At 38.8% G+C, this 16,757-nt stretch overlaps 1 protein-coding gene across 1 annotated transcript; it reads right to left on the bottom strand.

The window, feature by feature from the left end:
* Window positions 1-3,252: 3,252 nt before the first annotated feature.
* Window positions 3,253-10,369, bottom strand: si:dkey-6n21.13 (P2Y purinoceptor 3). The gene is made up of 2 exons (XM_067580455.1): window positions 10,101-10,369; window positions 3,253-6,680 (listed from the first exon to the last, which is right to left on the bottom strand). Exon 2 carries the CDS (start codon window positions 6,497-6,499, stop codon window positions 5,054-5,056), a length of 1,446 nt encoding a protein of 481 aa, XP_067436556.1. The 5' UTR covers window positions 6,500-6,680; window positions 10,101-10,369; the 3' UTR covers window positions 3,253-5,053.
* Between the last annotated feature and the right edge of the window lie 6,388 nt (window positions 10,370-16,757).

The raw sequence follows: 16,757 nt of genomic DNA, 5'->3' as shown, positions 1-16,757 counted from the left end.
ATAATCTGTAGCATGGACAAAGTATTTGAAGAACAAGCTTTTGATATCTGCAATCGTTTCAGAGATAGAGGCTATAATGATCATGTGGTTAGTAACACTTTGGATAAAGTGAAAAACACAGACAAAAACGGCTTATTAGTCCTTAAACCTCCCTCTAAGAGGGACTCAAAAATTGTGGTGGCTTCCATGTTCTCTCCATTATCCAATAAGAATAAGAGGTGTGTTATCAAACACTGGCATATTTTATCCAGTGGCCCTTTAGTAGGTCATTCTTTCAAAGATATGCCAATCTTTGCCAATAAACACGCCAAGAACCTGAGTGACTCCTTGGTCAGGGCTGATCGTTAACATTTTCTGTCTAACCTACCAGGTGATCATTTCCCATGTTTGAACTGTTACCATTGTAGCACTATGATTAGAAGAGATATTTTTTGACATCCACATACTGGTAAAAACATCAGCATCAAGAGCAAAAGCTGCAGAACCAAATATGTGGTCTATCTCTCTTGAAATGTTCTTGTGGGTTAGCATATATAGGTAAAACTAAACAGGAGTTAAAAACTAGGATTTCTGAACATAAAAGTAGCATAAGGAATAAAGTTGAAAAATCCCCGGTGGCCAGATAAATTCAGCTGGCCATGATGTATGTTCCCTTAAATTTCAAGGTATAGAAATGGTACATCCTTTAAAAAGGGGTGGTGATAGGGACAGATTTCTGAGAAACATATTGGATTCATAAATTACAAACTGAGAGCCCAAAGGGTCTGAACAAAGAACTGCTGCTGGGTTGTTTCTTATAATCTATTGGGGTCCCCTCTATATTAGGATTCCACATTTAGATTGTGTAGATGTGTTGATTGTGTTGTCATTTATTCTTGACATTGTGTCTACAATATTTTACTGTGCTCTCTTGAAAGGATTCAAGCTAGTTGACAGGGTCATATAGCTTTTAATTACTTTGCTTTTACATGCTATTTATCCTTACTATATTTTGTAGATGTAGTTTTTCCTGACATTTTTTCTATGATATTTTTCTATATACTTGAAATATACTTATATATTTGAAAGGGTTCAAGCTATTTAATGGGGTCACATAGCTCTTAATTAAATTTTACATGCTATTTGTCCTTCCAATATTTGGATTTCTTATATGTATTTTGTGGATGTATCTATTCTTGATATTTTTCTATGCTCTCTTGGTAAAAGTCAAACTACAGGGTCATGTAGCTCCTAATTTATTTCCTTTTACACTTCATGTGTCCCCATCATAGACAAATCTTGTTTCAGAGATTTTTCTGTTAACTGAGCAGTTTGAGCCCTCTATATAAATGAAGCATTCATTAGTGCATTTTTGGACAGTTTTAAGCATAAACTAATTTTATTACCATTCTTCCTCAGTTGAGGTTATACACAATGTGAATGTATGTACACCATAAAGGTTATTTCTTTAATATGTTTTGCAGTAATTGTTTTTTTATTTTATTTATGTGCTTCTTCATTTATTAATCTGGATTGTATAGCTCTTTATATATAGTGTCCTTCATTAGGAGAGGTCCGTATCTATGTGGTTCATTCACAGGTGGATCCTATTATTCAGTAATGTACTCTCTTTGCTGATTGGTGTTTCAGCATTACCTGTTTTGTATATAAATTGCCATTTCTGCAGTTTTGATTATGGTCTAGCTGAAACATTCTTTTTTTCCTACAATAAATAAGAGGACTATTGATCCATGAGTGCTGGTGGTTTATATATAGTCTCTTACTATATGTTTCTGGTCTTGGGAATTCAGTTTTATATATTCATTACATTTCAGCTTGTGACATTAGGCATTGTTTTCTCTGATTATTGTGGTCACACCACCTTCACCTACAATAAGTCAGATGACTATTGATCTGTGAGTGCCGGTGTTCTGTTTGTTTTGCATGAAAAGTTATAAAGTGTAATGAATAAAATGATTCTTTCCGTGTGGGTGGAAAGTGTGGTAATGGTTTAAAATACTCATGGCAGCTCATCGTCTACTTGGGTGGGCAGATAGGTAGTAGAGGTCAGACAGAAGTGGAATAAGACCATAACACCATGTGTTGATCCTAACAAAAGAGCACACATTCAAGAGCATTTGGCTCTGTGCTGGCTCTGTGCCGGGGATTACTCTGGAGCCTTTTACAGGCTGCTTATTAGAGTTGGTAATGGCAAAGGGGATGCTATATCGACTTTTATCCCTAATGGCATCCCCGCCATGACCTACAGGCCAAACAGGTGCCACAAGAAACACTAGAAAGTGGAAAGTGTGGTAATGGTTTGTGCCGGTGTTCTGTTTGTTTTGATCCTTACCACAACTGTATACCCGATACAGTGTTCAAGATTTGGAGCTGTGCGCGCTGCTCCTCTTCACTATAACTTTTCATGCAAAACCTGCAGAATCCATTATGCCTTAGGCTTCATGAAAAGTGTTACTGAACTGTGTTGTGTTCCCAATTTAGCTGTTTGCAAAAAACACTTTTTAAGATTAAATTCTTACATTGGAATTTGTTGTTGGCCCTGCTTTGTTGTCTGTCATATAAGTCAGAAAATGTCTCACACAATTCATATTTCCATATCCATATTGTATCAACGTACACCTTTTACATGCAAAAAGTGTTACTATTATTGTACAAAGTAACATTTTCATACTGTTAGTATATAGTTATGATATAATAATTCAGACACAGAACAGGAATTTCAATTTTAGCTTTTTCATAATGGTAGCTGCATGGCTGTTGTATTGGAAAATATTTCTGCCATGCATGCCACTGTTCCCCATAGGGAAATCCCAGCTGCCATCATCTGTTCCATTTCTCTCATAACTCAGGTGAACTTGATCGATCATGAGGAAATCAGTAATCATGATGTAATCTTCAGGAGCACATATTGACACTTGGTATTTGCAACTGTTTCAGCCTGCTTTGTTGTGCTCAAGGGTTGGTAGATGATGACCAACAAACATGTCCTGAGTGCTCAGCCATTAAGACACAAAATTCTGCGATCACATTTTATACAGATTTTCACTTCAGACTAGCAGCAATCCCAAAGCTGTGTGAAATCTTGTATCACCTGGTCTTTGTTCACAGCAGAACGAATTAAACCCAGGTGACTCAAAGAAGAACACTCCACTGTACAGTGTACAGCAATGCTGTGCTCTAATGCCTAACATACAATAATGCATTCATAATACTCAACAGACACTACAATTTCTACTGGTCCAACACATCAGGTTAAGTCAGGTCAAGATTTATTTATGTGCATCATCACACTGAGGTGCCACACATTTACAAAAAAAAACAAACAACATTTGCAGAAGTAGTAACACTGTACTCTGCATTAATGTTCAATAAGTGAGAAAATAACAACAAAATAGGAACAATGTTAAGGATAAAATTATAAAACAATGAAAACAATGTTGATTATAATGGTAAATAACAGGATCTGTGTTACAGATATGTGGGTTGAACCAGCCAAACAGGTTGCAGTGAACATGTGGGTTTAAGTCTGGCCTTGAAAGTTTCCAAAGAAGGAGCTTTTCTAATTTAGGTGGGAAGACTTTTACAAAAGTAAGGACCATGAAAGGAATATGCTCTGAAACCTGATGACTTTTTATATTAGCAACCATACTCAAGAGAACATTTACTGTGTGCAGGTTTAGTATTATAATGATTTATGAAGCCAAGCGCTAGTCAGGCTGCAGAGGAGGTGAAAAATTATCTTTATGCTTTCAACAAATTCATTTGTACATAGAGTCATCTAAAGGCAAAAATGTTTAAACTTGTTCCGAATGGTCACATTTGAAGGTGGGGGGAAAAGACTGCCATCATAGGGAAAAAATGTGATGAATTGTACAAATGGGGAAAATGACACATACTTTTGGACAGTCTCCCCTGGAAGGCATTCATGTTGTAGTACACAGAAAAAAATGATAGAAGTAGTTGTGTAGAGAATGAAAAATGAAAAGAGAGCTTGAAGCTTCAAACTCTGCTATTCAAAACCTTTCACACCCCTAGACACCTGGCCAATCACAGAGTAAAGTGGGCGTGATTGCCAGTTTTAGAAAGCTAGAAAAGTTATAGTTTGTGTGTGTGTGTGGAACTGGGGGTATTCCTGTTTTATAATTCAACAAGCACTCCTTTTGAAGCACACCGCCTCTTGCTTCTAGTGAATGTGAACAGTTCAACACCATGGTAAATGGACTGTACTTTTATAGCATCTTTCTAGTCGTCCGACCACTCAAAGTGCTTTTACACTACGAATCACATTCACCCATTCATATGCTGAATGGGTACTGGGGCTGCCATGCAAGGTCCCAACCTGCCCATCAGAGGAAATCTAATCATTCACACACATTCTCATACTGATGGCACAGCCATCAGGAGCTTAAGTATCTTGCTCAAGGACACATTGACATGTGAACTGGAGGAGCCGGGAATCGAACTGGCGATCTTCCGATTAGTGGACGACCCGCTCGACTTCCTGAGCCACAGCCGCCCCCATGAATAACTTTGAGAAGAGACTGTCCGAAAGTGTGCTCTGCTTCCCTCTTTTAATTGATTATCACATTTTGCCCCACTCTATGAGGGCAGGCTTTTCACCCCACATTCAAGTGTGGCCATTTGGATAAATTATAAACACTTATGCCTCTAGACGTGGTCTAACAACAGGTCTTACAATCTACTTTGTTTCAAGCATAACCTGGCCTTAAAAGGAAATCTATCAGTTATCCCAGCGTAGCACTTTTACTCTATAACACATTATTAATATACACCCTGCACAAAAAATAACAGATTGCCATCATAGTGATTTGGATACATATCGGAACTTCTTGGGTAAATTTTAAAATATGACTAGCAATTAGACACATAAAATTACAAATAAAAGGCATGTTATTGGGCTTCTTGCTTAGGTCTTCTTTAATCATGGCTTTTGCTACAGTGCTCATATTATATATTATACAATATTTTGTTTTCCAATAAAAGACAATCTACAGTGCATCTAAAAGTCATTCTTTAATTCAGCATGAAACATTTATTCAACTAAATATCTGACTTTTGCTCTGTTCGTGTATGATGTACTGTTGTGAAGTGATTTATTCTCCTTATTAACCATCACATCTTCCACCTTCCCCTCCTCTGCATTCTCTGCTTTTCCCATCATCCTCAGTGGCAACAGAAGCCCACCGTGTTGTTGGGTGGTAGTGTTTACCACCTGACAACAGTGAGCTCCCCCCTTGTCTTTAGTCAGGAAGTAAAGGAGGGCATTGAGCCATGCGTTGAATGATGCCAAGGGCCTCGTGATCTTGTAGCACATGGAGACCATGGTCATGGTGTGACAGGGAACTCCCTTGGTCACTTTCAACAGGAGAAAGATAGTTCTGGTAACATGGAAGGGGAAGAAACACAGAGCAAAGAGGAGGGTGATGGTGATGATGGTCTTGATAGATTTTCGTCTGCGATTGGCATACGGGGAGTGAGTGCCAAGGAAAATGGAAATCCCTTCTTCTCTTCCCAGTGCCCTTGACAGTCCATTGCTTCCTCTTCTCTCTCGTCCAACTATTCTAGGGCTACTCCTTTCTCGTCTGTCCATTCCCTCACGTCCTCCCTCTCTTGGACCTCTGTGGGACGAGGGTTGAGAATGCAGAGTCCTAAATATGGTCAGAACTACGTGAGAGTAACACCAAGCAATTATGGAAAAAGGCACAAAGAAACCTAACAAATGGAGGATGATGCCATAGGGCACATAATCAGAAAACTCTTTATCAATGGCATCATCCCAACAGTTCTGGTACTCTTCAACCATCCCTCCCCAGTTACCCTGGCTGGTATTACCGTTTATCAACAATTGCTCATGGTTGGGGTTGTCAGCACTGCTTGCATTGCCGCCAAGCCCTGCCAATCTTGTGACATGACCAGTCTGAGCAAACCGGAAGATAGGACAGGTCAGAGCAAACACTACAATCCAAACCAGGACACATGTGCACTTTACAGCCTTCTTGGTCTCTAGTGTAATGACTTTCATTGGGTGGCAGATACCAAGGTACCTGTGGACAGAGATGCAAGTGAGGAAGAAGATGGAGCAGTAGAGGTTAAAGTAGAAAAGAAAACGGACCAGTCGGCACATGAAGTCCCCAAAAACCCAGCGGTCACGCATTATGTAACTGGCCACAAGGAAAGGCAGTGATAGACCGTACATAAAGTCTGTGGAGGCCAGGTTCACCATGTAGATCAGTGAAGCATTCCAGCGCTTGGTTCGACGAAAGGAACGGAAGAGGACGACAGAGTTGAGGAAGATGCTAAAGATGAAGGTGAATGAGTAACAGATGGGGAGAAAGATGTACTTGTAGGACTCATCAATGCTGCAAGACGGAGGTGCAGGGGTAGTGGAGGGAGTGGAAAAAGGTGAGAAGGAGCTTAGGAAGTCATGGAGTATAGAGACAGTGATGTTTTGAGAAACTCCACTGCTGGATGCCATCATGAGGGATTAAGTGATTTTCACGTGAGCAAGAAGCTGAACAAAGCTGTGGGTTGTACGTCTGGCATTCTCTCAGGCTTCCTCTCTGTCATCCTTGTACTCCGTGATGTGAAATGTTTTGTAGGATCCTTTACAGTATACTCTAGCTGACTTTAGATGGTCAGGTCCAGGAGTGGGTGTTCACCTAAAGATAAAGAGACAAATTAGTCATAGTCACTTAATCTGATTAACTTTATCTCAATTTACTAGAGTAATCTGAATATTTTACTGGCTCTATGCACAAAACAACCATATCAGTGGAGGTTTGCAAGTATAGCTGATCAATGCCAGTCAGTCAGACAGTTATTTGAATGGCAGCTAAGATTGTAAGCTCTACAACAGAGTCATGTCATACTTACCACTCTGCTACTGTGAGTTTCTCTTCTCTAACCAAAATACTGTTTTCATTCATTATTTTTTTTCCAATTCTACTTCTACTTTGCCATTTCTTTGATTGCTGAATGCTCCTTTCAATGAATCTCAGATGTTTAACATTAAACATTGTGAAGATATGCAACCTCAAGTATTCTTTCTGAAATTGCTTTTTATTCACCCACTGTTTCCAGCAAAGAAGTGGAAACTGGCTCAGTTTTACAGCAACATTATGCAACGTCATGTGGCAACACAAGCTTTGGCCAATTAAATATGTGTGTGCACACATATTACATTACACATTACAGGTAACGTGAAGAGTTAAATTCTACTGTTTACCTGGCATTTGCCATGACTGAAGATAAAATGATTGTTGCCGTGATAACGTTGCAGTTATAAGATCCTGTTTCATTTTATTATAAACCACTGTAAAGTGTTTTGGTGTTTAGAAGGCCTTCAGACTCATGGATCTATCAGTCAAACTCATACTTTGTTGATCACCTGACCTTTCGTCTAGTGCCACACCAGGTCAAAATTTTCAATTTTTCAGTGAAATATCTCAACATCTACTGACTAGTGCTGGTACAAAATTTTATGAATGAATCCTAAAGACTTGGGTGATGCCCTGACTTTTCCTCTAGTGCCACCATATACACATGTATAAATTATTATAATAGCAGGATACATTTTTTGGTGTAGATTAAAATGTTTCAACAACTGTTGGGTGGATATCCATGAGATTTAGTACAGACATTCATGATGATGATGAACTGCACTAACTTTGTTGATCCTCTGAAATTTCATCTAGCGCCATCATCAGGTCAAAATGTCAATTTGTCCAACACCTGCAAAATTAATAACAGTCCCATCAGCCTCAGTTGCACTTCATATTTAGTGCTACTTGGCAAATGTTGGCATCCTAACATGCTAAAGTAAAATGAACATGGTAAACATCACCTCATTAACATCAGCCACATTGTTAGTATTGCCTTTTGAACATATTAGTATGCTAAAATTAGCATTTAGCTCAAGACATCACTTTAAGCACAGCCTCACAGAGCTGCCAGTTGCTGTTGACTCTTAATCTATCTCAAATCCTCTTGAAAAAACTGTCTACATTTGTTTTCTTGGCTCATATTGAGGGGGAGGACTGGAAAGAGGTAGTACTTTCTACTACCCCACCTTCCCCTATCGTTTGACTGTTGACTAGGGCCTTTGCACAATGTGTTGACCTCCTGTTGTATGCTGCTGATTCTTAGTGCTTGTTTGCCTTCCTGTGCACAAGGGTATGCTGCTGATTCAGTCTCTTCTCACCCCATTAACTCAGCAATAAGTAACCACGCTTCCCCTAGGTGTCTCCATGCATCCATCTGTACATTGGTCATACTCTCACTCTACATACTATGTCAGAGATGACCTCACAATCCCAAATTTTAATCAAATTTTCACATATACAGGACCTACAGCAACATCTAAGCCAACATTTTCCAAATAAACAACATTTACTCAGGTGATGCTTCACCATCAGCTGTACCCCTGCATATTAGGATCAGCACACAAGCAGGTGCAACTCTGTATGTTTGTGCAAGTGTTAAGTGAGCCATCGCCAGGTTATACCACCACTTCACCACGGAGTTCAAGTAAATAAGGGTAATGTGTCAACCAGTAACATGACATATTAGCATGTACATCTACATCCTATAACCTAAACATGATCTTACAACCTATGAGAGTCTCACTGATATGCTGAAGTTTAATGATTCTGTCTCACAGCTAAAAACAAGAGCAAAGCACAACATTTTAGAACTGATTTCTGGTGTTAATGGTTTATGAAATAACACACATTAATATAGTAAACCATTAATATAATCATTTGCATCAGGTGGTGTAATTACCGTTTTAAAGGTTAAGCTCTTTGACTACAAATCACACTATACTTTTTAATAAATAATTTTGCAGACAATCAACCAAATTGCTGTAATTGCAGTGAAAAACTGTAAATAAACAGTGAAAGGTCTCCATGGCATTACCTCATGATAACAACTTAAGTTCACAAAAGTGAATTCAGACTTGTTCACTTTGATGAATTATACAACTTTAGCAATTTTCAAGAGTCTGTTAATTGACACAAAATGGAAACCAATGGCTTCCTAAAAGGTTAGGAAAAAAAAGACAGACTTTAAATCACAGATATCCATTTTGCAAACCTGCTGCAATGTTTTACTGTTCTACTCTTCCATTGGTTCCCATTAATTTTTGTATGATATGTAAATCTATTAGTTGTTCCTTGAAACTTACTGGATGTTAAGATTTGATGTTGACCACAAGGATTAGACATCTCACCCAAGTTATAATACCATATGGAAATGAATGGAAACTAATGGCTGCCTGAAATGGTATAGAAAAACATCCAAAATGTAAAGTATACATGATGTGTAGTTAAGGAGCTCAAACACAATGGATGCAAACACATTCCTTTAAGACAGGTTAACTAAAGATCTTACATACAAACATCATGCATTCTTGTTCAAGCACATTCAGCTCTATCATTGATAAATAATTGGCATATTTTTTATGAGGCTTTGTTAAAGGTAAGTACCACATTTTCTTTGATTTTCTCTGTGGAGTTTAGGATGATAGGCCAGTAAGTTATCTTGAAAAACTGACAGCAAGAAGTGTAAAGTATATTAGTTTCAACAAACTGTAGAGGTAAGCAATAGTTTGGCTTGGATTTTACAGGTGATCAAATTTTGCTGCTGCTACTGAAATGCATTAAATCTGCTTAAAAATAAATTGTGTTTTTTTTTACGAGCCCATCAATAAAAATGAATAGTTTCTGTCCAAAACAAGAAGTGAACCGTACTGGATAGAAGCCAAATCAAAGTTGTTTTCCAGGAGTGGCTACTAGCTTCTGAGAAAACCGGGGATACACAAAGTCCAGCCTGTTGTATCATCTCCCTCTGAATTAATATTCACTCTCATTAAGAAATGTTCCAGGGCAGTTTTTGAATGTACTCAAAATTAGTTAAGAAAACAAATCATTAAACTGATATTTAAAAATGAACTGTTTTACTGCTTTGGCAAATGCTCTGGACCAAAACTAATTGCTATGAAGTCTGTATGTGTAAATGGAACTGCATCTAACTCATAAATACCTGCATCACTGCAATCTGCTGTTCAACAAAGAGCTTACCTGTGCCAGCACCGACTTTTGCTCCATATGGCTCCTGTTCTATCTGTCCCCCATCAGAATAATCACAAGAAAATACAAAAACATCCAAAAGGATTTGCCTGCAGTGCAACTACATAACAGCAGCTTCAAAAACACCTTTTCCTGGTTATTCAAAAAAAAAACTCAGCAAACATGAGTTGTAAACAATGACAGTCTTGCTATTGCAGTCTGTGACCTTGACTGTTTGACTACTTCAGCTTTCACCTTTTTCTGGTGCTTCTCTGAATAGTCCAACCAGTTTCTATGGTAATTCAGTCCCTCCCTCTGTCCCTCTGTGTGTCATCCAGTTCTTCTTCCCCACTTCACCTCTGTGTATGTGTGTGTGTGTGTGTGTGTGTGTGTGTGTGAGAGAGAGAGAGAGAGAGAGAGAGAGAGAGAGAGAGAGAGAGAGAGAGAGAGAGAGAGAGAGAGAGAGAGAGAGAGAGAGAGAGAGAGAGAACTCAGACTGCCTCTCTGCTCACCTGTTGATATAAACTGATGTTTTGCAATGGCAGCTGATCACCCTGAGAACACACAGATGGATGAATTGGTCCCACAAATACATTTATATACTTGTGTGGCAATTTATTTACTACATTCATTCCCTGTGCACTAACAGCACTTATACACAGGTCATGTCCTCAGTGTTGTTTCTGGAAATTTGCAAGCTTTAACAACCTGAGGAGTTAACATTCAACAATGACACATTTTATTTAAGTTTATTTAACAGTGGCAATACATATAATGCTAAGTAGGTGGTGCTACACATGTGGGTCATTAATGCAGCAATACATTTAGCGGGGGTTGCCTGGCTTGCACATGCATTTTCATGAATATTGGACATAGCACATCCACTAATTATATGTCATGTTACTGTATATCATGTGTAGACCACACCATGTAAATTTTATGTAAATCAGATGATGTTTGTCACACAAGGCTGACTTCCTGTTGTCAGTAAGTGGCACTATAACTATGACTTAATATTGACATGTACATGTGTTCAGGCCTGGACTCTTATCAAGCATGAGAAATTTGGGGCAGATTGGACAATGTAAAGTCGAGTTACAACAACTTCCTCTCTCATGTTTTGGGCAAAATTGACCTGCACGCCACATCAAGGGCGTTCCACTAAAACTCAAATGCTTTGCAATTTAGCATCACAAAAGTCTTAAGATGTCACCTACCAAATTTGAAGTCACTTGGGTTAATTCTGTAGGAGGTGTTCGTTAAAATACATCTGTAAATGGCCTCACTTTGCAAAAAAAATTGCACAGTAAATTCAAAATGGCTGACTTCCTGTTGGAGTTAGGGTATGGCTCCAAGAGGCTATTTTTTTAGGTCTGAAGATGTTACATCTGCCACATCCAAGCCAAGGACCCATCAGATATCAAGTTTTGCCACTTCTGATGCATGTGCAAAGTTTTGTGAGTTTTCAAGCAACCCTAGCACCTAAAAAATGCTAAAATTAATTAGGGAGGACTATAGCACTGACACTCCACGCCCATGCCCAATTGAGACCAAATCATCAAATCAAAATATATTCTAATTTGAACTTGGGTGAAAAATTCTGTGAGTTTTTGTGCATCCTAAAAACCTCAAAAGTGATGCACGAAATACAAAATGGCTGACCTTTTTCAAAAAAATGTATAATGTCCAGAATGGTGAGAGCAATGATCCCACCAAATTTCATGAACATCAAAGCAACTTTATCCCAATATGGCCCTGTGTTTGGGGGCGCTATAGAACCCACCGGCCATGCCTCAGCCCATTCACTACAGAACTTTCCAATTTGCAAATCCCTCAAAAATGATATTGCATAGGGGAATAATAATAATCTTTTAAAAAAAACCAATAAGTTCCTCTCACTTTCATGCTTGGGCCCTAATAATAATTGAGACACTGGCCGAGGAAATGGAGTTGCAGCCATTTTGAATTTAAGTCTAATAATCAACCCTAGACCTAAACTTAATTATGACACATTTGAAAGCCTTGCTGTTAGTCTTTTACACCCATCCTGGAAAACTTTATGGACAATTCTATTTGTTATAATATACCATCCTCCTGGCTCGTACTCTGAATTTTTATCTGAGTTCTCAGAGTTTTTATCACACGTAGTCCTTAGTACAGATAAAGTAATTATAGTAGGTAGTATAATATATGTATAGTCTTTAATATTCATGTGGACGTTGATAATGATAGCCTTAGATATATATCTAACCTCCCCCTCTCCAAGATCCTTGAGAAAGCAGTCACCAATCAGTTGTGTGACTTTCTACATAACAATAGTTTATTTGAGAATTTTTCACCATTCAGTCAGAGTTTAGAGCGCACCATAGCACAGAGACAGCACTGGTGAAAGTTACAGATGATCTGCTAATTGCATTGAACAGAGGACTTTTCTCTGTACTTGTCTTGTAAGATCTTAGTGCTGCATTTGACACCATTGACTATCACATCGTATTACAGAGACTGGAACATTTAATTGGCATTAAAGGAACTGCATTAAGCTGCTTTAAGTCCTATTTATCAGATCCATATCAGTTTGTGCATGTTAATAATGGATCCTCCATGCATGCAAACGTTAGACATGGAGTTCCACAAGGTTCTGTGCTTGGACCAATACTATTCACCTTACATATACTTCCTTTAGGTAATATTATTCAGAAACATTCATTATTATGCAGATGATACCCAATTAAATTTATCAGTGAAGCCAGATGAAATCAGTTAACTAAACTCCAAGCATGCCTTTAGGACCTTCTGCTTGGCCCTAAAAACCTTAGGAATACATTATCTTGATATAGCTAGTCTGGATGGCATTACCCTGGCCTTCAGCACCACCATAAGGAATGTAGGAATTATCTTTGATCAGGATATGTCCTTCAACTCCCACATAAAACAAATTTCAAGGACTGCCTTTTTTCACCTATGTAATATTGCTTGAGCCCTAATACCAATAATAGTAATAATTCTTCAAATACAATAGGGCCTTCACACCATCTGGTGCTTGGGCCCTAATAAGAGTACCTTCAAATACAATAAGGCCTTTGCACCACTCAGTACTCAGGCCCTTATAATAATTTCTTCAAATACAGGGTCTTCACACTACTCGGTGCTCTGGCCCTAATGAGAATTCTTCAAAATACAATAGGGCCTTTGCACCACTTGGTGCTTGAGCCCTAATAATCTCTACAAAAACAATAGGTTCCTGGCACTTTCAGTGCCAGGACCCTAACAACAATCTTTACAAAAACAATAGGTACATATTGGAACATATCGAGAAAGGACTGGTCATGACCAAACACAACAACTCTACACATTGTGATAACCAGCAGGATGGCTGTTAAATTTTAAAATAAAAGTTTACTGTCTGGATGTGGTATATGTGGGGTGGTGGGGTAGAAGATAAAAGAAATAAAAGAGGAATCAGATCCAGAGGTACTATAGGAATGGGGACCAGGTTTCTTCAAAAGAGTGTATATTGTATTTAAATGATTTAAATGATGATGCAAGTTTCTCCAAATGTGAGTGATCCCTAATTAGGTTTTTAGTGGTTTGTACATAATTTTGTTCTGTCTTTCCAGTTTTATAATATTGTCTCCTTGGCTATAGTTAGTGAGATTAGAAAGCTTGACGTGTTTGGGAATTTGTAATGCAGAGAGGTCTCCAAGCAATGTGATGGTGGGACACAAGGGAATATTCAGGTGGAGAATCCCAGATAGTGTGACCCCTGACCAGAAGTTTTGGACAGCTGGGCAAAGCCAGAAGTCACTGAAATAATTATCTACTGGTGGGACAGTGTGAACAGGTGTTACTTTGGGTAAAACCCATGCTGTAAAGTTATTCAGGACTTTATACTGTGTTAACTAGGTTTTGGCATTACATGACATTGAGAAGATATTTTTTGCATATTTGTTGCCAATTATAATCATGATGTGCATTGTGTATGTCATTAGTCCGTTTCCCAGCCGGGAGAGCAACTGAGGTGTCAAGGGATCCTAGGAATATTTGGGATAATGTTTTTGAGGTTTAAGGGACTGTAGCAGAAGGTATCCTAACCAGATGCCCAAACCACCCCAACTGGCTCCTTTGAATTGAATTGAATTGAATTTAACTGAACTGAACTGAACTGAGCTCCCAACTTTGAGGGAGAAGTCCACCTTTTTCCAGTAGAGCACCATGGCCATCATCTTGACCACTTCATATTCTGCTGCAAACTGTCCCAGTGTGTGATGGAGGTCATGGTGTGTTGAAGCAAACAGAATCACATCATCTGCAAAAAGCAGAGAGAGCATTCCTGAGGTCCCCAAACCAGACACTCTCCTCCCCTGGCTGCGCCTTGAGATCCTGTCCATGAAAATCACAAACAGAATCAGTGACACGGGACAACCCTGGCAGAACCCAACACCCACTGAGAATGAGTCTGACTTACTGCCAAGAATGCGGACACAGCTCTCACTGTGGTTATATAAGGACCAAATGGCTTGCAGCAATGGCCCTGGTACCCAATACTCCAACAGCACCGCCCACAAGATGCCCTGAAGGACACCTCAGAATTTGTAAGCCTTCTCCAAGTCTACAAAGCACATGTAGACTGGATGTGCAAACTGTCATGGCCCGTCAAGTATCCCTGCAAAGGTGAAGAGCTGGTCCATTGTTTTACGGCCACGACGGAATCTGCATGTTCCTCCTGAATCCGAGGTTTTTCAATTGGCCAGAGCCTCCTCTCCAGCACCCTGGCATAAGCTTTCCCTGGGAGCCTGAGTAGTGTGATCCCCCTATAGTTGGAGCACACCCTCTGTTTTTTTTCTGGGTTTTTTCAAAATGGGAACCACCACCCCGGTCTGCCAGTCTACAGGCACTGTCCCCAATCTCTATACGACACTGAAGAGGTGTGCCAGCCATGACAGCCCAACAATGTCCAGAGCCTTCAGCATCTCAGGGTGAATTTCATCCATACCTGGCACCTTGTCACTGAGGAGCACCTTGTCACGGCTATAGGATAGTTGATTTTTGGCAGGATGTTCATTTTAACTCTTGATATTCAGCCAATCAGTGATAAAGGTAGTTTATCCCATCTTTCTAGGTTGTCCTTTATTGCATGGAGTATAACAGATCATCCAAATTCAGAAAGATGTGGATTATTTTATTATTATTATTTATTGATGAGTGTGGTTGCATATTTAAGAGGTAAAATGCTGTCCTTCAAGTTACATTCAGTTGTAGGTCAGATTTTTACCAGTTGACGGAGTAGCCTGACACTGTGCTGTAATTAGTAATTAGATTATGGACTGACAAAAGAGAGGATGATGGTTTTGTGATGCGTAGTAAAATGTAGTTGTTACATGGGCTTATTGTATAGTAGTATGATTTGGTCTGGATTCCTGAAATGTGGTCACACTGCCTGATAGATGCAGACAGTAGTGGAGATAATGTTGAGTACAACTTTGTTGCTGAAATAGTTTAGATTTATGATTGTTGGTAATTACAGATGCTGTAGGTGAGTTGTATAATGTTTTTCTCCAGTTGGTGAAATATTCTCTAAATGCAAAGTGGCTCAGAGGAGTGAAAAGGAGGGTCCAGTCTACCCAAACAAACACCTTTTCAGCATTAAGAGATGCTATGGTGAAGGGTGGCTTGTTGGGGGAGTTACAGTTTTCATGGTACTGAATCAGTTCAAATAGTCATCTTGTATTTTCTGAGGAATTCCTCCTTTGATAAAAACCAGTTTGGTCTGTCTATCAGAGATGAGATGAAAGATTCCAATCTGAGTGATAAAGCTTTGCTTATGATTTAATGTCAGTGCTGATTAATGATTAGATGGTAGTTAGAACATTGTAGAACATGTGTGGTCTTTATCTAGGGATTTCTGTTATATAGGCAGTATTCATGTTCGGTGGAATGGCTCAGTCTTTGTAAATATCAGTTATCTTTTTAGAGAAAGGGGGTGATATAAGGTATTCTGTTTGATATCAGTAATTGATGCCTGCGAAATATGGCCAATGGGGAAGGAACCTGATAAATTTTCATTTGGAAATTTTATGATTTCTAATGTTGCTTTGCCCCCCTTAATATACACTTTTAAGGTAAAAAAAAAAAAAAAAAGTCGGGTGAAACTAGTGAACAATATAACAAGTAACAAGTAAAAGTGTAATTTTTCATATTTCCATTGTTTTTATGTATTTATGTATTTTCTCTTCCTTGGTGATCCAATTGGTCAAAGTGTAACTTTGAGACTGTAAAGGAAGAGTAAGGGAAAAGATTCCCTTGGATAATAGAGACAGCTGTCTTGATGATGAATCTAATGAAAATTGATTTGAACCTAGATGTTTTCTTTTTTTTGCTTGCTTGTTTGTTTCCTTCCTTTAAGCACTTGATTTTGTTGTGATATATAATATACAAAACAGGTGGGAAGTACAGTATTTGTAATTGTCCTTTGTAAATCCTCTGGCTGCCAATAGAAAAAAAAGAAAAAAAAGAATAAACATAACAGACGACAGTCATACAACAGGACTGTGAGACACTGGTGTGATGTGATGAACAGTCCTTGGTGTTGGTAGTGGGGTTTTGGGGTCATCACGAGATTCAGCTATGGAGAGGGGTCTTTGGTATTGGACATGGAGTGGAGATGTACCA

This window comes from Thunnus thynnus, chromosome 22 (genome assembly GCF_963924715.1).
Source record: "Thunnus thynnus chromosome 22, fThuThy2.1, whole genome shotgun sequence".
Taxonomy (NCBI): domain Eukaryota; kingdom Metazoa; phylum Chordata; class Actinopteri; order Scombriformes; family Scombridae; genus Thunnus; species Thunnus thynnus.
This window is presented reverse-complemented; position numbering and strand designations above follow the sequence as displayed.

Excerpts from the sequence above, each read along its gene's own strand:
- si:dkey-6n21.13 (XM_067580455.1), bottom strand. The coding sequence starts at position 6,499 with ATGATGGCATCCAGCAGTGGAGTTTCTCAAAACATCACTGTCTCTATA.